This window comes from Thunnus thynnus, chromosome 20 (assembly GCF_963924715.1).
Source record: "Thunnus thynnus chromosome 20, fThuThy2.1, whole genome shotgun sequence".
NCBI classification, from domain to species: domain Eukaryota; kingdom Metazoa; phylum Chordata; class Actinopteri; order Scombriformes; family Scombridae; genus Thunnus; species Thunnus thynnus.
This window is the reverse complement of record NC_089536.1, coordinates 20,669,234-20,694,691: the sequence shown is the minus strand read 5'-3', so window position 1 is coordinate 20,694,691 and position 25,458 is coordinate 20,669,234. Positions and strand designations below refer to the sequence as shown.

The 25,458-nt window shown below is 39.6% G+C and overlaps 1 protein-coding gene across 4 annotated transcripts in view; it reads left to right on the top strand.

Annotated features, from left to right (window-relative positions):
• The window catches only part of arhgap22b (Rho GTPase activating protein 22b), a 44,099-nt gene that overhangs the window by 6,862 nt on the left and 11,779 nt on the right, over nt 1-25,458 (top strand). For 3 of the 4 annotated variants that reach the window (XM_067576911.1, XM_067576910.1, XM_067576909.1), the window contains 3 exons: nt 6,941-7,140; nt 12,242-12,329; nt 25,240-25,368. In XM_067576911.1, coding sequence (XP_067433012.1) covers nt 6,941-7,140; nt 12,242-12,329; nt 25,240-25,368 — 417 coding nt within the window. Of the gene's footprint in view, nt 1-6,940; nt 7,141-12,241; nt 12,330-17,624; nt 18,103-25,239; nt 25,369-25,458 lie in introns of those variants that run through there. The other variant, XM_067576912.1, reaches the window with a different exon arrangement.

Sequence of the window (25,458 nt, the reverse complement as noted above, 5' to 3'; positions counted from 1 at the left end):
TTGCCACACCCCCAGCCTGTCAGTGAAGGCTGCCACACACACACACACACACACACACATACACACTCAATGGTTAACACATTAATCAACAGTGATAGGATAACTGGAAGTTACGCACTGATGCACCTGTAACTCTCTCTGCTATTTTCCACCAGCCATAAATCACTACACAACAACCAGATTAATGAAATTGAATTCCTCCAACATGCCTCTGTGTGTGTGTGTGTGTGTGAGTGTGTGTGTGTATGTGATTTAGCCATCAGTGTAGTATTGTCTTGCTGCTGTGGAGTACCCACCCTGCCATGCTAATGGATGGGCTCCTCTGCGATGTGCATAAGAGCCATAGATCCATTTCCTGCTGATAGCAAATATGCGGCTCCAAACTGCATTAAGTGACATCATAGGGACCTAGACTGTGTTGAGTGTGTGTGTGTGTGTGTGTGCAGGCATGTGTGTGTGTGTGTGTGTGTGTAAGAATGTAGCATCAAGTGTGCCTCCATGTGTCATACCACTTGTGTTTTGATTTTCAGTCTGCAGACAACCATTTGTTCACATTGTAACATCAGTTCCATGCTCAGTCGTTACACTCCAGCTTTTTATGAACATAGCGCTCATTCTATGTCCTCCAGGAGACCCTATGTGCATTTCTCATTTGATTTGTCCTTTCCTGTGACAGAACAAGCATAAACTTCACTAACCAAATTGCATTTGGGAAAATCGGCTGAATCTACAGCATCTCAGATAGTGTGGATTTGTAGAACCCTTGCTTAATGCCTCTTCTAAGCTATACTAGCTTCCTCCATTTTGGATGCTCCAAATCTCCGTTCCCTCAAAGATCAGCGCTGTAAATACTGCTTGCTATTGGTCAATGGCATCAACTTGTTTATCAGCAATATCTCTCTCTGGGTTTTTTGCTATGTTACAAAGTCTTTCAGCTCAGTTCAGTTTAAGTCTCATAGGCTGAAATTAAAAATGTATTAAGCGGTCTATATGGTCTACTTGGCACACACCGCTGCCCGATAACATGTGCATTCATGATACTGTATCATGTATGAGCTCATGACTGAATGAGTCGCCAGACCTTCTGGTATTCCTGGATATTCACCTGCATGCTCAGAATTATTCATCCACGACCTGAAAATAATATGACGCACAAGCTTATTTACATTATCATCAGTTTACGTCATCACATGCAAATGTGTGCATACTGTACACAGTCTGCACACACAGTGAAGCCCCCAAATCAAAGTCATAATGTTGAGTTCTTACTATTTGACTCAGCCCTTCCCTAACTACTATCTACTGTGAAATAATGAATCACAATTATGCTGTTTATTTCAGTGAATTGCAGTGATTATGCATAAAAGTGCGTTTTAACGTTAAAACAGCCTCTGTTCAACATTGCAGTCGATAGTTGTAGAAGTCACCACACAGCAGCTCCACCCAAGCCAAGGAAGGTCTGAATCACCCTGAACACGATGTCCAAATTGGCGCAGTGGGTGGTAGTGTTTGGCACGTGCACACACACACACACACACACAAACGCACGCACTCAAAAATCAGTTGTTGTGACTCAGGCGTGAATCATCAGCCAGTGTATGTTCCACTCAGTCCATGATCCAGGCAGCTGATGTGTTAAACAGTGGTGCTCTTTTATGCTAACACTGGCAGGGCAAGGAGGGATGGAAAGACATGATGTGGTGAGTAGAAACAGAGGATTGAAGGAGGACAAGGAATATGGAAAAACAAGACACTGTCCCTATCAAGAATTCATGGTTGAATTTGGACTGCGGTGGAGCAGACATGAGCCACTTTGCTTTCATGATGGTTGAACTCACTAATAATCTGTACTGGGTCAGTGCCCTCAATGGAAAATGAGAAGATCTTGATGGTGATCACACATGTACCAGCTTAAAATTTCTAGTGGTATGAAGTAGCAGATTGAAAGATGCAGGTTTGGGTGGGGAAACCAGTAAGAGAACCCAGTTACTGCCAAGAAATGTCAGACAAGAGAGCTGCAGCAGTAAAAAGACCAAAAAAATACAGCTTGACTTTTTGTTATATAAACAAGTAAGGCTTAAAATGTCTTACAATTAAAAAGGTCTTCAGAAAATGAGCTGTGAAAGGCAGAAATATTGACAGTTAGTGCTGTAATTGGTTCAGTCATTGATACTAATCAGTAAACATAACATGGTCTCTTCAACAATATTATATAATACAGTATAATGCAGCCCCCTCATTAATTGCAATGAGACCACAGCACTTTCTCAGTAGATTACTTTGTAACATGACCAGGGTAATTTGAAAACTCACTTTGCAATTAACAAGATTGAAGATAAAATGTTTGTTGCTGTGATTACTTTGCAGAGTTGTAAAATCCAGTCTCATAATATAAACCGCTTTGAATTCATGGATCTATTCCTCAATCCGGTCTTACTCAATTGTATATCAATGTCTATCTGATACTTGAAGCAACATGCTGCCGTCAACACCTTTTTGGTTTGAACGCCCATTAACATCATGACGTCACAGTCTTAGAAGAACTTTTGATCTCCAAATAAACATTCTGGGCTCGCCATGCCTCACCAACAGTCATCTCTCATTGACCACTGACTGCTGATGTCACCATGATAAAGCAGTGTCAGTGAACATTTTGGAGCACAGAACTATCAACAACCAATTCACCCTCCTACAAGATTGTGTAAAATAGCTTTATTAAGAATTAGTAAACATTTAAAATGCAGAGATTTTTTTTGTATATGTCTGATGCTTTTTTTAGAGCATAGACTGCAAGGCATAAATATAAATATATTAAAATATAAACAATAACTATTGTATAGCATTACCCAATAGCAAATAGCATATTGCAGTAGTTAAAAAATGAATATTGTTCTCAAAAAACAGCATCAACAATTATGTTAGAACATTGCCAATGAAAATGTGCCTCTAATCCCAAAACGAATTTATTAGACAAAACCTGCTTAAATGAGGTGCCAGTGGTGATAATTAGCATCTTTGTGTGTGTGTGTGTGTGTGTGTGTGTATGTGTGTGTCTTTGTGTTACGGGCATGCATGTGCCCTGTGTGCTTTCAGTAATAACAGAGCTCTGATTCAATAGGACCAGCAGTGCCGAACGTGAGGAGGGAGAGAAGAATTAGAGCGAGTCAAAATAAGAGAAATGGAGGGAGGAGGGCAGGAGAGTGAAAACACAGAGCTGGAAAAGACTGGAATTAACACGAGATGGATAAATGAGAAAAGCCGAGGTAGAGATGACAATGATAAATACTAAAAGAGAACAGAGGAGGGTGGAAGGAAAGAAAATAACTGGGAAGAATGTTAAGAATGTTCTATTAATGTGAAATATTGCCTTTGATCTTCAGATGAGACTCGACTGTTAGAACTGTAAGGTTTAGAAGTTAAGTTAATTCATATGTTTGAGTTAATTTACTAAAAATATATTTACAGTGTTTACACAGTTAGCTATTTACATATGTATGTTTACATCAGCATCTTTAAAACAGTTATAATAATCTCCTGGAATTTAGCTCTGTGGTTTTCCTCACATTTACCTCAGTCCAAGTCCTTCTAGTTTCTGATTGGTTAGTTCAGCCACATGTGAGTTAGAAACAAGGAAGTGTTGTTGTTATGAAGCTGATGAAGTATGGAGAGCAGTCATGTGCTGCTTAAGAAAGTTATCCATCTCCATCCTGCTGTTTCTTCCCATTCAGAGTGATCCAACCATCACATATCCAACCCGTATGTTACAGAACATTATGGATTGACACGAAGGAGTAAAGGATTTGGAAAAGTTATTGTTTCAGTATAAGAAGAAGAAGAGTTTAAAAAGGGAAATAATTTTCCATTTGGTTATACCATCTCAACACTAATCCAAGTTCTACCAGCTGCACAGATCTGTTTTTTCTGGCTTCAAACACTTGACAAGTTGCCACTTAGAGGTAGTACAAACCCAAACACCAGACATCAAAAAGTTCTAACTGAAACCAATGGAGGGTTTCACAGACACTACTCTCACTGTTTTTATGCTGTCAAAGCACACACTCAGCATGGTTTTCAGGGATTAAGCCCAGTTAGTCTAACAAACAATGAAAACGTGGATTAAATCACCTGATGGGGTAATGCTGTGTGACACTGCTTAGTTTAGGGAACCTGAGAGAGACTTGCATACTGGCCAGACACCTATACAATATGATTCAAATGTAGAGCAATAGGAAATAGTAAAGCAATGTTCTCATGGTATCGAAATCGATATTACAGTTAAGCAAATAATATATTTAGGGAATTTGATAATAATGTGTAGATTGTAGATGTGAGCATACAGCTCATATTAGAGATTGTATCTCATTCGAAAATTCATGGTGACATTTTAAAGTTGCACTCATCAATAATTTTAAATCAGTAATGGATTAAATGACTATGTGTAATATGAAAGGTGTCGTTCATAGCGATTAAGCCTCAGAGAATTATCACCGGACTCTGCAGTTACCCTCAACTCTGCAGAGATTTTTAGCATATTTCATCTGACTGTTTTGGTTTTCTGGCCCAGAAGTTTACTATTTTGGTTCAGTCTCACTACATTAGCAACTAGTTTGTGAATTTAGTGGAGCATTTAGCAGCTTAAAAGCCAGAAATGTTCTTCAGGGGGTAAACATTATCTAATAAGGAAGCAGCAAAAGCTGCTAAATTTGGCGGAAAATCACCCAATCTGGCAACATTTCTTGGGTGTAAATATTTCCGCCCCAGATCCAGTTATTTTTGGTGTGCAGTGTCAACCAATCAGGGGCGACCAGGAAAAGCCTATTTCATTAGTCATCACACATTTCTGTAATTATGTATGATTTCTGTGAGAGTAACAACTGAAATGTATATACACACACAACACAACAATAACAAAAATGATTTTTCATTCAAATATGAATTTCACAGTCGGAATTGCAGGAGGGTCTTCCTTCTAGCGCCCTTAATGGACCACACGCCCCTACCAGAACCACAAGGAGAGTGAATATTTGTCTTAAATATGTTAAGTGGCAGAAACACAACTCAAAATGAATTCTAGTGTTGCTTCATGTACACAGGATGTGAAATTGTTTGCTAACTTGTTCACTGTAACTTTACTGTAACTTTTTTATATGTTAATGTTGAGTGGTCTGCTTCCCACAAGTGCACAAAAAAATCTATTAATACTGCTTAAAGTGATATATTAGGTCCACTAAATAAATAGCCATTGGCTAACAAATTGTCAAACTAGCTAACTTATCTGTTGAAACTACAACCTGGTTTATTTAATAATCTTGGATACTTTTGATATATATCTGATGTGAGAAGTTACCAATTCTCAACATCATCAATACTGCCAGGTGATAAACTACATATGTCAGTCTGGGACCAAGTGGAAAAAGACTCATTCAATAATATGTTGTTTTTCATATTCCACATAAATTCTCTTAACATGACAGTTTTCACTCCATAGATTACATTTGTTTCACTTGTGAAAACCTATTTTCATATACAAAAGAACAATTCCCAGTGAAAATCATTCACAATAAAAGGTTTAACACGTGAGTTCTCACTTAATTTTTATGGTTTTTATGTGTGATGAAAGAGTTTCATTGGCCAAACAGATTTTAAGATTCTGTAGGTTTGAATGTCTTGTAATGCACATGAAAACCTGTCAGCCTGGAAACAAGGTCAAAAAATCTTTACCTTTAACAAAGACCAGCCCATTCAACATATCTGTGAGGATCAACAGGCTTTTTAGACTGCCAAGAAAGGCTGTGACATGCGAATAAAAATGACATGAACACTGTCCTTTATGCTATATGTATGCTGGAAAGAGACATGAGACAATAAAAGAGAATAAACATTGATTTTCTTCCCCCTTCCCATTTATCCATCCCCTTCTTCCCTCTGCGCCATCTGAACATTGATCATTTCTCTCTCTCTCTCTATCTGTGTGTGTGTGTGTGTGTGTGTGTGTGTGTGTGTGGCACAAAACGCACACCAGCAGGGAGGATGTCTCCACAATTGATTTCTATAAATTATACATGAACATCAAATAGCATGGCCTAGGTTGCCAGCTCTCTGTGTCATTTTCTCATCTGTGCAAACCTAGATCTGGTGCATCATAATAGAAAATACATCAGAGGCTAACAGTGTCCTTGGCATTGGCTTTGTATGTTTACACATGCTCAAATGTCGGCTGATGTAGTCATTATTTAATAATATCAAACTGATACATGCATCTATCTATTACTTTCAAAGCTGATGTCATACAAGGACAATCTGAGTAGCTCAGTGGGCTCAAACATGATGTCATATGGTGACAGCTATAAAGCTGCTATCCCCTTTTAAACCTGTCCTTGGCTGAGCTCGGGTTACACACGTTTGTTGAAAATGCTTTAGTCACTCAGCCAGTCACTCAGTCCCATGTGGTCCTATTATCCCAGCTCAAAAGCCTCTGCTACTCTACTAGGTTGTGGCAACACACAATAAGTCTCTTCCAAGGACCTCTGAAATGGAGGGGGGGATCCCTGTCACCTCAGGCTATGTGCATGTTTGTGTGTGTGTGTGTGTGTCTGTGTATTCCTCCCCTTCACGGTCTCTATTTTATCTCTTTGCTATTATTATTTGTGCCTGCTGCCTCTTTGTAATTCCACTCCCTGTTCATCTGGAGGCATTGCAGCCTGGGGCAGAAGGTTGTGTGTGTTCATGACTGAAGAGTCTGGCCGTGCACAGGCAGCATACAGAATGAGGGATAACACAAGCATCTATTAGGAAGAAAATGGAAAGACACAGCCTACAGAAATAGAAGAAATTAAGCAGCACCACCGTCAAATCCCCTGTGGCTCTCTACAACCGCTTGCTTTCGGCTAGCTTGTGTATACACAGAATAAAAATGCCTTGTGTTTGTGTGTGTTTGCAGCCAGGTCCAAGAGCATGGTGATGGGCGAGGTGTCGCGGGGACCATGCCGGCCGGCCTCCCCCAGCCTTCAGGAGGGAGCGCTGAAGGCTGGTTGGCTGAAGAAGCAGCGCAGCATCATGAAAAACTGGCAGCTGCGGTGGTTCGTGCTGCGCTCAGACCAGCTCTTCTTCTACAAAGACGAGGAAGAAACCAAACCACAGGTAATATTGATGCTGCATGGACACAAACTCCAACTAAACCAAGTCACTGGGATTACATCTACACAATGTAACCCCTCCACTCAAAAATGTGTTTTGCTTATTGTTACTTTACCTGGATGTTTGAGCTTTGCTATGCAGAATGATGTATTTGTAGAGTTTGACACTAGAAGGTTGTTTTCACATTCTTCTGCTGAGGGGGGAAAGTTTCTATATGCTCACTTTAAATCTGAGTGAGCAAATTGTAGGCGCATACCTACAACAATTTGTGACATCACAACTGGTTTGGAGCCAGTTGTGGTCCAGTATGCAACATACACAAGTATGATGTGGAAACTTGAAGCCTCCAGTGCACCTTTGAAATGAGGGAGAAAGGATAGATGTCATTTTAAGGATTGTAACAAGGTAACCTTTTTTTTTGGAATATGCACATCAGATTCAAAATATTATTCATTTGTATTTGCATTTGAGTATTTTGTACGTATATTAAAACATGTCAGGAGGGGATCTTTAACACTTTTATAAATAATTATAATCTGACGCATATCTATTAAACTTGTAATTAAAGTAAAATTAACAAAGAATTTACAAAGACACCTACGTGTTCTCTTGGTGTTCTCAACAGCTGCCGTCACTACGAGCAACTACGACACACTCAGCTGAAAGTCTCCAGTTAACAGTCGTATTTGTGACATAAAAGACAATTTTAACATCAGGATTTATTCTCAAGAGTCAAAAACGACTCCAAATACATGGCAGTAAACAGATTCCACATCCATAGTCTACATTGGTTGAAGGCAACACTTGTAGTTGGAGATGTTTTCTTCCTTTATTCACTCTTGTCAAGTATGAAAAACATGATGAAAATCTAATTAAGTACAATTGCATAATGAGCAGGAAACAGCTTTATTTTTGACAATAGATGAAAAAAATACACAGTGATAAATGATGACTCATCACACTCACAGCACAGAGTACATTTTAGTGCATTAGTACAAACTATTAGTGTCAATAAACCATCCTAAAAATATAAATGCTTAATAGATCCTACTGCTTCTTTTATTGTTGTCGGTTGCTGACTCGTTGATATTTGCCATTGAAGAGCTCATAAGTGATACAGTAGCTGACCTGGACTGACCTCAGACATATTAAGATGGACAAGTCAACATAGCTGACAGGCTTACATAGTCCTAACAAGAGGCAATGATGTAATCTGACAACAAAAGACAGCAGAGGCAGCTTCCTCACAACCACACACACACACACACACACACGCTTTTATAGCATAATAATCATCTCCGTACGTTCCTGGTTGAAATCTCAACACTTTTATTGATTTCCTCACTCTTCACTCTGCATAACTGCTGTTCATATAATGTGGGTAGCAGCCGTCTGCCATCACTGTCTTTCAGTCAGCTTACACACACACACACACACACACACCATATCCACTCAAGATGACATGTGCTCCTCCTCGCAGTCTCCATTCTGTGGGGAACAAATGACTGAAGGATTTGACAGACTGTCTTTAATCAGAGCTTGCCAATACTCATCCAGCTTGTATTGATTTGCAACCCCCAATGGATTCAAGTCACACACACAGTTGAATGGGCACACACACACATACACTCAGGGAAATGCACACTTATGCATACGCACACATCCCACCCCCCCTCCTCTCTGAGAGCAGGATGTGTGAGAAAGTGTCATTCCGGCCTTCATTCTCCCTCTCATCTTCTAATCGATAGGAAATTCGAGGCTGGGAGGGGTGAGGGGTTTTTTGGGGTGGGGGTGTAGGCAAATTGCTGCAACAGAGAAAGAAACCACCCCCCCCCCCCCCCCCCACCAAGATAAAAGGATGTGATAATTAGCGGAAGGAAAGGCAATACTGACAAATGATCTATACAGGTTTTCTTTTCCTTTTCATCATGTGGGGATAAATCCACTACAGAACAAATGGACTTCAGTTATCGAACGATAGATTTCTGTTTCTCCAGGACAAACACATGGGTGGTGGAGGTGGGGGTGGGGATCATTAGTGCTCTGAATACATAATCAATCTTCAGCTGCAATTAATCAAATTTAATAAAGCTGTGAGTCTAGAGAGCTTGTTCTGGATTGCTTAATTCCCCTTAATGTGATATTTAGGTGCAGAGACCACCTGTCAATCAAATCAATTGGTAACTAACTTCCTGTATATCAGATGAATTGTTCCCTGTAAAAAAAAAGACCTTGGCAACTCCAGCAGCCAGATATCAACAATGCATATGTCAAATTAAGAGAATTTAATGTACAATATTTATTTTTTATAGGTCTTTTCATGGGTGACTGTTAAAGCGTTAATTATTTTTTTTACTGATCGTCAGCTCACATCATTTTGATTGGCAAATGCAGCAAACAATAGCCTAGTTATCATAAGGTAAAATGACACTTGAAGAAATAATCAAGGTTGAACTTTAAAAAAAACAGTTTTCCTTTTAAAGCCATGTTAATTGATTTTTGTGCCACATGGGGGCAGTAGAACAGACTGTAAACACAACATATTCCAACGTATACTGACACAGTATCTGATTGTTAAGCTGTTAAATTCTCCACTATGTTCACCAGCTAGTTGCTAACGTTGTCTGGGAAGGCGGCGTACAGTGGGGTTTATCAGAGCTTTGTCACGGAAGACAACTGCCTGCTGCGGCTGGAAACGATGTAGATGAGAGTGGTGAGACTAAACCAAAACAATAAAGTGTGGACCTTAAAACCAAAACAATGAGCTGAAAGATGCTAAAATATTTTGATGAGCTGAGAGGAACTAGAGTTGGGTGACAATTCTATTGGTGACCTCCTTCACATCACGTCAAATTTTCTCTATATATGTATGTTGTTTATTTTGAGTGAAATATTTAAACCTGAGACTTGGTATCTTGGGTTGCTTATGGCTGCATCATTACATCCAGTGGAAATTTTACCTTTTTTTTTTTCTTATGGATCCACAAGACACATTGAATCCAAGGGAAAGCACATTTGAGTGAGAACATAAAACAAAATTCTGTGGGATTGAGTGATTAACTGATTTAAGTGTTAGCTTTACTGTTAGCTTGAGCTTTAGCATTGAATATGATCAGCTCAGGTTCTGTCACTGGTTCACTGCTGTTGGTTTGAAAGGGATCCCGTCAGCACAGATTTAGATGTAAGGAGACAGCTGTTGAGAGACTTGGTAGGAGCTTCATGGCATGTGTAAAACAATAGGAGGTTGGGGTGTTTATGAGGCTCAATTTAGGGCCTACACACACGTTTTAAATCAATAGCAGTGTGTAATGTCTGTGTGTAACTGTACACTGGCTGCTTTGGCACTGGTTTAGGAAGGTGCCAAAGTGAGATGAAAGTGAGAACGAGTCTTCTGGGGCCTGGGCTGGTTTTCTGGTCCAGGATGATGATTGACATTTATGTGCAAACCAGGTTAAGCTGGGTGTGTCCACATCTGTTTAGGGCTAGTTGAGGGCCTGTGTGCAGTTTCACAGCAACTGAAATAAGACGTGAACAGTATGTAAGCAGGGTTTTAAAAAGCTGAGAGAAGAAATGTGGGTATGTATTTTTCCAGTTTGTGCATACACAGATTTATGACACATCTGGATGTAAAAAAGATGGATGTAAAGAACAGCAAATGTACCATACGAGCATCTACAACTACATAAAGCTTTCATTTAAATAAGATAATACTGATAAATTTCAAACTAAATATGGATTTAGTTTAACTTTTAAAATTAACCAGATATATATTTCTGCCATATCATCTGGCTGTACTGCAAAGTCATTGTCAACAAACTAAGAACTAGAAAAATATGCTGTCTATTTTACATTTTCAGTCTCTAACTGTATGATTTGCTTTCTTGGGTTACGTGTTGCCTTTTTTTATTCATTCATCGCCGGCCAGCTACTCGTGTCTCGTGTTATTCTGAGCACATAGCACCCTTGGGAGTCCCCCCCACCCCCCACTGGTTCCTGCCCTGCCCCTGTGCTCCATCCATCCCCAGCTCCCACCTCTTCCATTTGTTGCCATGGCAACTAATGTTGGCGACAGCCTGGCCCTCCGGTTGAGGCGATTTGGCAGACTCCTCTGCCTGTTTGATGGAGGATGCCAGTGTGCAGATTAACGGGGCCGACCCACAGACACTGGCATCTCTTCACAGCTCACTTGGCCTTAGTTCTTGGTGCAAATGGATATTGATCTGGATAATGTATTCTGATAATCTGTGTCGGTCCCTGTTCAATCACAGAAGTAGCTGCTTAAAATGGTGGAAGGGTTAAGAGTGGGAAGAGGGAAGGAGCAAGGATGAGAGGAAGAATGGAAGGAGGAAAGGAGGAAGGAGGGCAGACAGGAAGGATAGATTAATTTAGGGCTGAAAGATTACAGGAAAATATCTCATTTAGATTTTTCTGATGTTGCAATTGCAATTTAAATTGTGTTAATTAAACTCCGAGTCTCCATTTGTGGTTTACATGGTATTAAACAAGATTATCTGCAAGCGTGTTTAGCCCTGATCTACAACTGTATATCATATATCACGGCCCTGCAAGGATATTTCCTGGAACTCCAGCATTTCAGTCACAGATCCACTCATAAAATTAGTTACAGATAAAGTGTAGAGCATCCATACTCTGCAGATGATAAGAAATGTCCTCAGTGACCTATAAACTGGAAAGTAAGAAAAACATAATTTATTCTGGTAGCTGCATAGTGAGTCCTCATTAACAGCCACCAGCTTGAACTTTTACTGGTTACAGCTTGTAAAGACACAGTAAGACACAGTAACTTACAATTAAAAATGTGAGAATTGCACTCTTTCAAACTGCCATCTCTATATAAAAATATTGTTCAGCCCTGAGAGAATTCAATGAAAAATTAAAAAGACTAGAAAAAGGAGACAGAGGACAACAGGGGGGCAAGGAGAAATGAAAGGACACAAAGAAAGACAGTCAAAAGAGTTAGGAACACACAAGTGTGAGAAGAAGAAGAAAAATGGACAAAAGGTAGGAAGGGGGGAGTCGGGGAAAACATATTTTAATTTGTCCAAGCTCAGTGTTTGAATGCCTCTCTGTGTGTGTGTTTCAGGGCTGTATAACTCTGCAGGGATGCCAGGTGAACGAGCTCACAGCGAACCCGGACGAACCAGGGAGACACCTCTTTGAGATCGTACCAGGTGAGATCCACCATCCCCTTTTTCCTCCTCCTCGTCCCTGACTCAATACACATCTCTGCCAACACACCCTGAAATGTGACAATGATTTAATTCATGGCCTCATTTGTGTCGATGGCTACAGCGTACATTTGAGTAATTTCCTGCAGTTTGACTGTGGTTATCCACCTCTAAAAATCTATTTTGTGGGGTTAAGGTTAGTCTTTTGTGTTCCTCTGGTTGCCATGGTATGTGTGACATTTTTCCCGCCCTTCATCTCTCAACATATTGTAGCTTCTGTTCCCACTTTCTAATCTGACCTGAATTATCCATATGGAAGTGGTGGTAAAAAAGTGTTTTTTGTTCGTACACTACATCTACTTCTACATCTGGCCCCAGATATATGAACAGAAAGGGGGAAACCCTCTACATGACTACCTTTTTCCTCTGGTTGCTATTTGGTATTCAAACAGCAGGGAGCACTATTAGCCAAGGGTTAGTCAGTATGGCGGTAAACCTCCTAACCTCACATCTCATGACCTCAGAGCCGGTCAGATTGTGACATTGTGCGCCAGTATTACATTTCTAGCTTGTGAAGTGTGAAAGTTGATTCCTGCAAGAAGTAACATCAAATAAATAGAAAACAGCCTCTCCGTCATCTCGAGCCGTCATGCTTCACATGTTCCACCCGCAACCAACATACAGAAGCTTCGCCTGCGGCTGAAAAGTCTGGTTAGATTGACCTCACATAGCCTTTCATGGCTTTACTTAGATCAATGTAACATTTATTTTTACGAGTGTATTGAAGTGTACATTTGTCAGTGTGCATGTGGAAGTGATTTTGTAGATTCACGGTCCAGTCTGTAACTTTCCAGGTCTTGTTGGATGAAATTCAAGGCTAAAAAAAAAAAAAAAAAAAGCTGACCCCAGTTGTGTATAATACATCTTGCTGGCTCCCCATATCACTCTGTCATTCAGGGAGTGTTTGCTTGGAGGTCTCTCCTTGTGTTTAGAATGGCTGACAGGCCTGTGAGTCTCTGTGTGTTTTGTTTACGGCCAGTCAACATAGCAGACGGGTGTGAACCCCAATGAGCCTCTAACTTGTGGACAGGCCTGCAGGCAAGCACCCTGGGAGAAGAGATGGGAGAGAAGCAAGAGAAGATCAGATGTATATTCAGGTCTGAATAAAATGTACAGGGTTGAAAATGTAGCATCAACTACAACAGAGGAGCTGCTCTCCAAAGCTTCTCTTGCTGTACTCGACAGCAGCAGGAATCTTTCAGCATGATCAGAATTAATTCTCTCTTTGGGTCCCCCTGCTTATCACCTTAAAGCCGACTACATCTTCTGTTTACAAGATATTAGATTTGTTGGCTGCTTGGGGAGAGTTTCTTTCTCTGGTCTATAATCGGCTTAGAGTGATGAAGGCTTCATTCACTCCTATTGTATGAAATAAATAGACTCAGAGATTTAAGATTTCATATTGTGTTAAAGTAATTCTTTATAGAGGATATTGCCTCCTCCCACAATCAGCATCCTGTACCAAACACAACAGCAGCTGATTTCATTGATCAGTATAGCTTTAGTGTACCATAGCAACTGTTTGGAGGAGAAACCTGCCAACTCTCAGCTCGCTCTGGCAAAACACTAATCAGCAACAAGCTCAATGAGCACTGATGCTCTTTTACACAAATATCTTCCACTCTTTTATGCTACTATACACTCCTTAAAGGAGCATCATGCCACTACATTCTTTACTGCCCCTCAAGGACATCTCAGCAATCAATTGATAAGAGGAGAGCATTTTTTAAGGGTTCTTTGATTTGATTTGAGTTCTTACGCACTGGTTTTTAAGGAGTTTCTGCTGACTTAACTGGTATAAATGAAAAAATGTTTATTTTGGGCATTCATCCAGTAAGCTACAGCTAATTTGAACAGAACTGTCATTTCAGATGATCTTAGAAAGAAACTCATTTTCTAGAAAGGTGTAAAAGTGCACCATTTTGTGTGTAGCACACTGTATAATCCTGTAACAGGGAGGCATCACTAACAGTAGCATTGTATTTGCTACCATAAAAATGGTAGAAAAACCACACATCTGAGAGGCAAGACTAATAACTGATTAGGATTCCCAGACTGATAAACCCTCAACATGAGGTGAAACCAGAGCAGGAATGAGGGTGGATGAGTGCTGATAAATCAGCTGCTGACTTTCCCTCACTTTCAGCACTCCTTTGTCCACTGTAATAGTAGCCTTGTCCTTCAAAGGAGCCCAGGGACCTTGGCTGTTCATCTGGGTCATGTCATTGACTGATGGACTTTGTTTTTTGCAAGACTCTGTGTGTGTGTGTGTGTGTGTGTGTGTATGTATGTGTGTCCAGCCACAGGGTAACTCCATTGGTCATGTTTATTGTGGAGATGTGGAGTATCCAGCCCTGTTGCAAAAAGTAGATACAAGACAGATAGCAGCTGCAAGACGCTGAACTTCTAAAACAACCACACACACGCTATACTAATGCTATGTGTTAAATGTGTCCAAAACACAGTGTACTTTTTTATCTGTGTTTATAAAAGCAGATTGAGAACACTTTCTCATGAATTAGCTCTCCGATGTTCATGTTAAAAACTGCTCAAAAGTAAACAATGAATTGAAAAGGGTTGAGAATTATAAAATCATTCAGTACAGATGTCTTATGGGAACATTCTCAAGGTCACTGTCACTATAAAAGTCTCTTTGTGTACATTTATCTCACATCAACACTGCAGACATCTGCTGGGTGGAAGCAAACAGAGCACAAAACTCCTTGTAATTTCCTCTTGGCATCTGAGTAAAATAACAGCAGTAGTTCAGCACGCATGTTATTAAGAATTGGACTCCTACAGTGTTTTTTTTGTTTTTTTTTAAATCTGTATGTACTGCAGACAGAGCAAGCAGTGCACCCAAACAAAGCCGATTCCACAGTCATGTGCTTGAGTTTGAATTGAGCTTGTCTCAAAGCCTGTAGGCACGAAGGAAATGGGCAAATAATTGGATATTTTAAAATATTCTTTGTATTTAACGGCTGACTCAAGGCAATAAGCCCTCTGTTGTGGCAGTGTGAGGCAATTAAGTCATCTGGAAAACAGCACACACACACACATACAACACATACTTGTGCCTATGCAAACGTGACAGCCTCTGCTAATTAATTATTGTGGACCAGCCGTTTAGGCAGCCCACACACTCGACTCCATCCATGCATGCAGAAACACACACTTGGCTTTTTCTGTGTCTCAGAAATGCACCAACAAGCCCACATCAGAGTTCAGAGTCCTGTTGCCTGTCCTGCAGCCAGCATCACCAAAACACACGGTTACACTAGAGGCCTTTGCCCCTTCACCTCTGTAACATTAACACAAAGTGTATATATTGGCCACTATGATAATCCACTCATTAGGTCAGACAGTTTAGAGCCTTCAAACAGCATAACAAGATACATATAGAGACAAATATGATCCTCTTATGCTGCTGGATGTCATAAGTTAAGAAATGTTTTTCCTTTTAGGGAAATGTTCGTTTACTTTCAGTGAGTGAAATGTGGTACATACATTCATGTCCTGCTCTGGATGAATTGCAATCTCTTTGGTGATCTCCTGACTTTCATCTAGCAACATCATCGGGTCAAAGTTTCAATTTATCCAATACTATAATAATGTATATGTAATAAGATTTACCACCAAATACTGGCAAAACGATTCCCATCAGCCTCAGCTGTACTTTGCGTTTAGTGCTAACTAGAAAACCTTAGTAGCTACAGTGTGCTAACACGCCAAGTTAAGATGATGAACATGGTCAACATACATCACCATGTTAGCATCATCATTGTGAGCATAATAGCATGCTAATGGTTGCAGTTAGCTCAAAGCACCAGTCTCACAGAGTCGCTAGCATGGCTGTAGACTCCAAAATCCCTTACTGTCTGCCATTTTAATTGAGTGTCAGAATTCTGAGAGTGTAAATTTATCCACTACCCCTAAAAATTCTACCATGAAACAAAAAAGAAGTGTCCATGGCATGTACTGTACGCTACTTTCTGCTAACAATTCCACAATGAAATGCACCATATTTTATAGATGCAAAATGAGCACTGTAAGTATTGAGTGTCTAGTACTAAATAAATGAACAACAGAGCAATGTTGGACACAGTCATAGTCTTGTTTTTGTTGATATTGTTGTTGTTTTTACAATTGTACAGCTAAGCTAGCAGTCCCACGTAAATCCAGTCTTTATGCTAAACTAAGCTAATTTCCTTTATATGTAGCATATTAACATGCGTAGTATCAACTTTCTTGTCTCACTTTTGCCAAGTAAGTAAATTAATGTATTTTCCAAAATGTCTGACTATTCCTTTATATAATATCTTTGTGTACCCAGTTTCTTCGGTTAGTGATTTTTTTTTCCTCGCATTTACCAAAAGGCATTCTAGATGGACCAAACGTGTTACTCGCACCTGAGGGATATTAAGTGTCCGTGGGAGGAGTGACAGCCTGTCAGCGTAGTAGAAATAGAGGGGTTTATTGCTCAAGATACATCAACTCTTACCCAAAACACAGCTTTTCTTTAGCTGCGCTACATTTAGTTCTATGTTCTGTCACTGTGGGTGAAGAAACTGGTTAAATGATTAAGATTTATTGCAGTGTATACACAAACACTGACAGTCATGCTTTCACCTCCCTGTAGGTAACATCATTACACTGTAAATATGGGATAGTGGGTTAAAAAACATGCACTACTGTAAATACAACAAATTCCAAGAATGTCATGTACACTGTAAACATTTGGGATGTTATTGACGGTGTTGAATCCAATAGCAGTAAGACAATATGGGCCTTGATAAAAACACAGAAATCACATCTCTATTTTTCTGTTGTTCATTTTCTCTTCATCTGTGACCCTTGCTGGGGTGTTTCTGAACTTCGCCTGTGAACTGATCACCTGTCAGTCAAGCAAAAGTGGGCAAGACAAGATATAGATTAAATTTATTTTTCTCTTTCTTTTCTCAGCAGTGTTGGCCATCATTACATGCCTTTTGTATCTAAGTGTAGCAGTAAATGGAGAGGTTTTTATTATGTGATTGCAGGTTTTTAGCACTTTTGGGTTATAGCAGCCAGAGATTAAAAAAAAAAAAGTGGTAAAAGTGATTTTGTTCAACACAAAAAGTCACAGATAATTATATCCATACAGTTCCGTATGAGCCTAAATCAGGAGTGACTTAAAGGAATCCAAAGTCTGTACTGTCTGTATCTCACAGAGATTGATTGGCATTGTCTGCTTTCCCTCTGTGTGTGTGTGTACAAGTTTGTTTGGCAAAGATTGGAGGACAGCCCATCTCCCACTTACTGCACACACACAGACAGAAAGTAAGAGAGAGAGAGAGCCTTGTTACACTCCTCCTCAGGGATTTACTTCTCCCCAGGGGGGGCTGAGGGAAAGAACCTGCTGCCCACACTGCTGAATGAACGCGACGGGAAGAAAGGAGTGAATGAATGGACAGTATAAATGAGTGAAGAGCAAGAAGTGGGACTCGTTTAACGGGTTTTGTTTGCGCTGGCATCGAGCATGCCTCACTGGCAGGTTCTGGCCGTCAGTGCTACCTGCTTACTGATCTGCTTCCAAACGGACTTCCAAGCGGAGAAGCCGCTTCATGCAGCAGAAGCATTAGGCCAGAGCCAGTCCCAGCTCCAGCCTGCGCCGCTCACACAGACATGGGGCCGGTCTGCTGCAAGCCGGACAGACTGAAGAAACAACATCTCCAAGGTAACGGGAAACAGTTACTGGAGATTTTTAACTAGTGTAGTATAGGCTGAAGTGAAGTGCCTGAGTAGCTTTGAGACTGATGGAGGTGCAGATATGCAGTATGTGTAAAATAACCTCTTACTTGTGGCTTTGTTGCATAGTTTTAAGGCATTGTCTCCTGTTCTGGCCCTATCGGCTGATGCCTGTTTGCAGGATACATCATGTATTGAGATTGTCACATCTTTGAAAAAAATCTATTCTTCAAATGTAATAGAAATTTTAGCTCAATGTATTTTCAAATTTTCTATGGAAAAGCAAGACAGGGATAAACAATGCAATGACTTTGTGTACAAAGTTTTACCAGGAAAGAGGTTCTGCTTGTCACTTTTGCAAAATGTTTAAATAAATGAGAGTGAATAGATTAATCGTTGCACAATGTAGATAAGGATTATTATTGTTTGTTTTATTTTTATTTTTTTCAAAAGTTGTATTGCTTCTTAAAAACTTCTACCTTACCCCTTTTGCTTTGATCTTGGTGTCTAATTAGCAAATCAGGAAATATCCTGTCATGCAAATAAATATTATCTGGTGACTTCCAGAATCTTTTTCTTAAGTAGCTGGTAGCTACTTTTCTTTGCAGTTGGTTGCATGATAGACAGGTCAGTTACACACTGATATAGTACAGTTGCAATACAGTTACTGATACAGTATAACTGTGGTTCAGTGTCTACTGTGCATTACATTCACAGTAGCAATATTGTGGTGGGAGCTTGTTGTGTCCACAGCAAGACATGCTGGGTGAAAAACACAAGATTAGATCTTTAAGGTGGGACAAGGTCAATCAGTAAGTTATTTTGTTGTGATTCGTTCTTATACTATGTATTATGCATATATTATAGTATATATATTGACAGCTTTTAATACACTGTATTACCATCACTGTCCTGCAATACTAATCCCTTCTGGGCAATGCTATAATTACATTTTGTTAAGAAAAATATAATTGTGACTCGTGAGCTTAAGTTATTAAGTGTTAAAAAGCTTAAAAAAATAACTAATTCTTGTAAACTGATCATCAGATAAGTGGAGTTTTTTAATATCCTGAGTGGAAATCCTGAAATATAAAATTTCTACTGTAGTACATCAACATATGGTTTTAAGTAACTGCGTACTGTAGTTGCTAAGTATCAGGTAGTAGACCCTGTACTGTAAGCTATAATTCCACTGTCTGCACTGATTGGTCCTCAATGTTTGTCTACTCATTCAGTTATTTACTCTCTGTCTGTCTTTCTCTTCCTGTCTCTCTCTCTCATACATAATACCAATAAAAAACAGCAGCACAGAGGTCATATAAAGTTAATCCCCAACCAATTCACTGAGTCCAATCATCAGTCTCATTATTAATAGAGGACTTGGCCTGAGGGACAAAGCACACCAAGACACCAAACAGTTTATTAACTGCATGACTGTTTGCTAGACTACTGAGGAGCCGAGTAGTTGGAGACACAGTAAATGTGAGGTCACAGGTTTGATCCTCACACTGGCCTAGAAAGTGGATCTGTGGAAGGCCTGTCTGTCTGTGCTTTAATATTTGCTTTCTTGCAGAGAGTTAGATGAAATAATACCCAATATGAAGCTAAAGTTAAGAGACAATTAGCTTTAGCATAAAGATTGGAAGCAGCGGGGATACAGCTACTCTAGCTCTATCCAAAAAAAATGCCTACCAGCACCTCTAAAGCTCCCTAATTAACATGTTATATCATGTTTGTTTAAATGTATACTATACAGGAAACAATGTATAGACTCATACAAAAGTAATCCCTCTCAGTCATCACTTATGACCCACTAGAGGTGTGTGGCAGTGTATGTATCTACAGAAACTCTGCCCTCTGTCTGTATTTCCTTATTTTCTTATTATTTTGCTTTGTTAATTAATGGCGCAACCTTTGGGTAAATTGGTGTATAGCCCCTAGCCAATGATGATTTTATTTATTCATCTTTTATGTTGTCCAGTGTTGGGCAGTAATGCATTACACGTTACATTTATGTGACTTTTTTCAGTAACTGGTGTAAGAGATTACAAGATTACAGTTTGAAATTTAGAATTGCAGTTACTTATTTTAGTAACACTTGATATTTTTACGCGGTCGTGTTTGCTGTTTTTAAGGAGGGTTGATATCAACTCTGTGTGTTCAGACTGCTCTGGGATGTGTTAGCTTGGCGCAGGGGCTAGCACGGGGGGGACTGCCCATTGGTCTGAAGGCTCATTATGTCAACACCCAAATAGTTCGAAACATGTCCCAAAAGCCAGATGAAAGGTGACGCACTGCCATAATGTATGGTTAGGCATTCCGATTTGGCTACCTGTGTCGTCTTTTGGGTTAGGGTTAGGATTAGAAATAGTATGCACTACATGCACAAAAAATCAAGCATTTTATAAACGGTATCTTTGCGTTTGCATGTCAAAATACACTAAGATATTAATGGCAAAGAATTCCAGGGAGAGTTTTTTTTCAGAGCAACGGGCCTTCGGCGCTGGGCTTTTGTTCTCGGGATAACAGGCCATCGGACTAATGGGCTTTCGGACCAATGGGAAGTTTTTCAAGCTATTGGGGTTTCAGAATAATAGGCCATTAAACCAATGGCATGGCACCAGCATGGGGAGACTGTTAACTTCTACCAAAGAGGAGGACTGTGCCTTTCTGTAACAAGAAATAATTATAACAACAACAACAATAATAATAATAATAATAATAATAATAGTAATAATAATGATAATAATAATAATAAAAAACTTTATTTACACAGTGCTTTTCAAAACAACCGTTACAAAGTGCTTCACAAACAAGAACAAATAGAAGAAAGAAAGCAGGAAAACAATCACATCCAAATACATCCAATCACAGTCAACAAACAAAATAACACATAAAACAGTTAAAAGTAATGACAAAAGTAATGGATAAAAGTAACACATGAGATTAACAGATAAACAAAGTTACAGAAAAATAATTAAGCAAAAGCCATACGGCAGAAATAAGTTTTGAGAGATGATTTAAAAGAAGGCAGTGAATTTTCTAGTCTAATTTCCTCTGGTAAGCTATTCCATAGGGTTGAAGCCCTGACAGCAAAAGCCCTGTCACCCTTGGTCTTCAGCTTTGAGTGGGGAATAGCTAACAGGGCCTTATCAGAGGATCTCAAGCTACGTGCTGGTGAGTAATGATTTAGAAACTCAGCCAGGTAGCTCAGTGCCATACTGTTCAGGGCCTTAAAGGTCAAGAGTAAAATTTTAAAATCAATTCTAAAACAGACAGGCAGCCAGTGAAAGGAAGCTAAAATAGGGGAGATATGATCATGCTTTCGTGATTTGGTTAAAAGTCTGGCAGCTGCATTTTGGACACCCTGAGGCCGTGCAATCATGTTTTGGCCAAGGCATGCAAACACAGCATTACAATAAACCAGATGAGAAGTGATAAAAGCATGAATCACTCTTTGAAGATCATTAAAAGAAATAAAAGATCTAATTCTAGAGATATTTCTCATGTGGAAAAAACACAACTGAGCTAGCCTTTTAACATGGGACTCGAGAGAGAGGTTCTGATCTAAAATAACTCCAAGGTTTTTAACAGTGGGTACCACATGCTGAGCTAGAGAGCCAAGAGCAGGCAGAACTTGGCCATGTGTGTGCTCAGGGCCTATAATAAGGATTTCCGTTTTGGAGGAATTAAGCTGAAGAAAATTTTCTGCCATCCAATCCTTAATCGCAGCTAGATAGTTATGCAGGGAAGATAACTTAGCTGATTCAGATGGTTTGCAGGACAAATACAACTGAGTATCATCTGCGTGGCAATGAAATGAAATATCATGCTTTTTAACCCTCCTGTTGTCCTCGGATCAATTTTGACCCGGGAGGACAACAGGTATCATTATGTGCTGTCATCAAAAAAATTTAAATGGTTTTAAAACAGTATCCTGACTAAACTTTTACATATACCAATTTGCCATAATCCATCAACATATTTTCCTCTGATCTCAACTATAGTTAAAATAATTCATAATTTCTTAGTCAGGATACTGTTTTGAAACCATTTTAATTTTTTGATGACATAATGACCTACAATGACATACATAATGACTCCTGTTGTCTTCCTGGGTCAAAATTGACCCGAGGACAACAGGAGGGTTAATAATGTGGCCCAAAGGGAGTAAATAAAGAGAAAATAAAACTGGTCCTAGAATGGAGCCCTGAGGCACCCCATACATAGACAATGCTTGAAAGGAGGTAAAGCCATCAACAGACACAGTGAAATTTCTGTTAGAAAAGTATGAGGTAAACCACTTCAGGGCAGTCCCAGAGATACCAATCCACGTTCTCAACCTTTCAAAATGAGCCTCCTGGTTACTCTAAACAATTTACTGTACGTGTTGTGTGTTCTTCGCTGGCTTGCTAACCTTGCTAACACTACCTCAGGAATCACCTGGTTTTGTTCAGAGTTGGAGGGTGAGTGAACTGTGGGACTTCTTGAAAGCTACGTGCAGTTAATAGCTAATGCTGATGGTGAGTAAACACCTCCAAAACATAGGCTGGCTGCTAACAAAAGTAATGTAACAAGTAATGTTAACTAATTACTTTGGTGTTGAGTTATTAGTAAAGTAAAGTAATTTATTATGAGTAATTAATTACATTTTTCAAGTAACTTGTCCCACACTGGCCATAAACATAGGCACAAGAGCAAAACCTCAAGGCCTTTGAAATCTAACCAAGTCATTGTTTCATATTTGTTCAAATAACAATATCAACAACCAATCAATAAGTTACTGGTGGAATAAGCTCACTGGAAAGAGGAAAAAGTGGAGAAGAAAATTCCCCAGACTGGCCTTGACTATAAATACTTAGTGAATCACCATCACCTGACTGCCTTGTTGTGGTATCTCATCCCATACGGACGAGTTTATAATTTCACACAATGACATCAGCAAGAAAGAGGCTCTTCTGCTGCACCATAAAAACTGCGGGTCCTCCTCCCTCCATCCCTTTCCTCTCTTTGTTTCCCAGTCAGCACCACCTGTGAGCTGTCTGACATTTAGGAACTGAAGCTATAATTGTGAATATATCTTCAATAAACACAGACACTCAACACGCTGCAGCTTTACGCACACATGCTGTAAACATTCAACCTCTTCCCAGGCTCAAATGTCAAGCTCAGACTGATTCCGTGTAAAAGGACAAAAATCTGCTTCATCACTCAGACTTTGTACTGAGAGGAAAGCTCACTTAAATTGTGTTTCCGTTAACCCTGCAGTCAGTGTTATCTTAATTGGCTCCAAAGGGGATCTTTGTACTTTTCATACATCCATCCACTCCAGGCTTGAATGTTCCAATGGTTTTTGGTGTCTGTCGGCTATGTTAGGATTGATTTTAAATGGATCTGAGTGTGTGAGTATGTGTGTGTTATCAGGGCTTGGTTTCTTGAAAAGGAAGTATTGGATGTGTCCCGGCTCCTTAATGTCTGAGTTTATATTGACTATCACCCTTTTAATTTGCCTCTTTTCCTGAGGGCAAATTGAAGGGCCCATTTAGTTTCAGTTGTCCATATCCATACACACTCTGCATGTATGCATTAATGAGGCCAACATTACAAAACCACATTGTTTGTCACATGATTTGAACCTTAAATCTCATGATGGTGTCTTCTCTTAAAAATATGACCAGAAAGGAGCTATATTTCAGACAAAAACAGTATATCTCCATTTCAAGGTACTGGTGCACATGTGAAGACGGACCACAGTGTGTTGTTCATCATGACAGTGTGAGTTTGCAAAGCTGGGTGACAATGGCACTTAGCTTTATGGCACCGCTGTTTATATTTGGATTCCCTTCTCACAGCTAAATGACTGTGACAACAATGACTGTGACTGTGGCAACAACATCATCCAACACTAATGGCTCAGCCAAATGGGAAACACATCACATATTCTCCACATCATTTAAATGTCCAACAATATATACAAAAAGATGATAGGGGCAGGATAATAAATAGGATACATTTGCTGCCTACGGTGTCAATGTGGTTCCTTTATGTAGCAATCTATCATATGATTATTGAAGGTAGTTCATATTTCATATAGTTTTGCTGTTGTGAAAGGAAAAAAACATGTCTAGCACTCTATCTCAGCCTAACATCACTCATTATTCATTATCATTCTGTGAGTGTTGCGCTTAAGGAACATAGAAAATTGGTCTCATTCTACCTCTGTGCTCACTAAAAGTTGTTCTAGATCACAGCGTCAGCTAAATTCCATTTGGAAATGTGATTTGGACTCACTGGTGTCATATTTAGAGGACAGGAAAGTTACAAATAGAGTACAAATACAGAGAATGCTTAACAGAACCATTGTGCCATCTAGTGGTGGGAAACCTTTATAGCACAGTGGTTTTAACCTGGTGGGAACCCTATGCAGGCTCTAGCACCAGATGAAACTAATTTGGCTGGCATTTGATTTTTTTTTTCTTCTGGATTATTATACATCTATTAAAAGCTATATTTTGACTTAATTCTAACAGCATTGTTGGACCTTTCTGTTACACACTTACTGTAAAGCACACATACAATAAACATCAGCATATGTACTGAGCTGTCTTACCTTAAACTATGTCTTTTTGTCTTTTTTTCTTTGCACAAAAGTATTACTAAAATCCAGTTGGTTTTTTCACATGTCCAAACATGAAAAATGAGTGTTCTTTCTCAAACTGAGTGACTAATTAGTAGCATATTTTAAAACTTGCTGGACTAGAAAAATTAAATGTGCTCAAATCTATCCAGCTATGCGTGCTGATTCATTCTCCCTGCAGCACTGCCTGCTTATACTGTGCTCTACCTGTTTTTCTTCTGTCTTTCTATGAAAAATACCTAGAGGCCTGCTAGCCAAAGGTCAGTGGGTGCCAGCCCAGTCAACACAGGTTACTAACTTTGGCTCACACAGACAGCTGGCACAAACTCAGTGCACGCACAAACCCAAACTAACTGCAACATTAGCAATCTGATAAAGGCCACAAATACACTGCCCTTACAATGAGGTCCCTACAAGAATTGTCAGGAATTCTCTGGTGCACTCACCCCTACATTTTATCTCCTTCTTCCTCGTCATTTTTTCTTACAGGTGGAACAGGAGACAAGGACCGGGCACCAATCAGCCATGAATCCTTCCTGCTCATGGCAAACTCCCAGACAGACATGGATGACTGGGTCAAGGCAATACGGCGAGTCATCTGGGCGCCATTTGGAGGAGGTAAAATCCAACCTTTAACTGCAAGCTCAAATATGAGAAACATGATCACTTTCAAAAACACAGACAGTGAGCCTCAACATTTACCAAGTC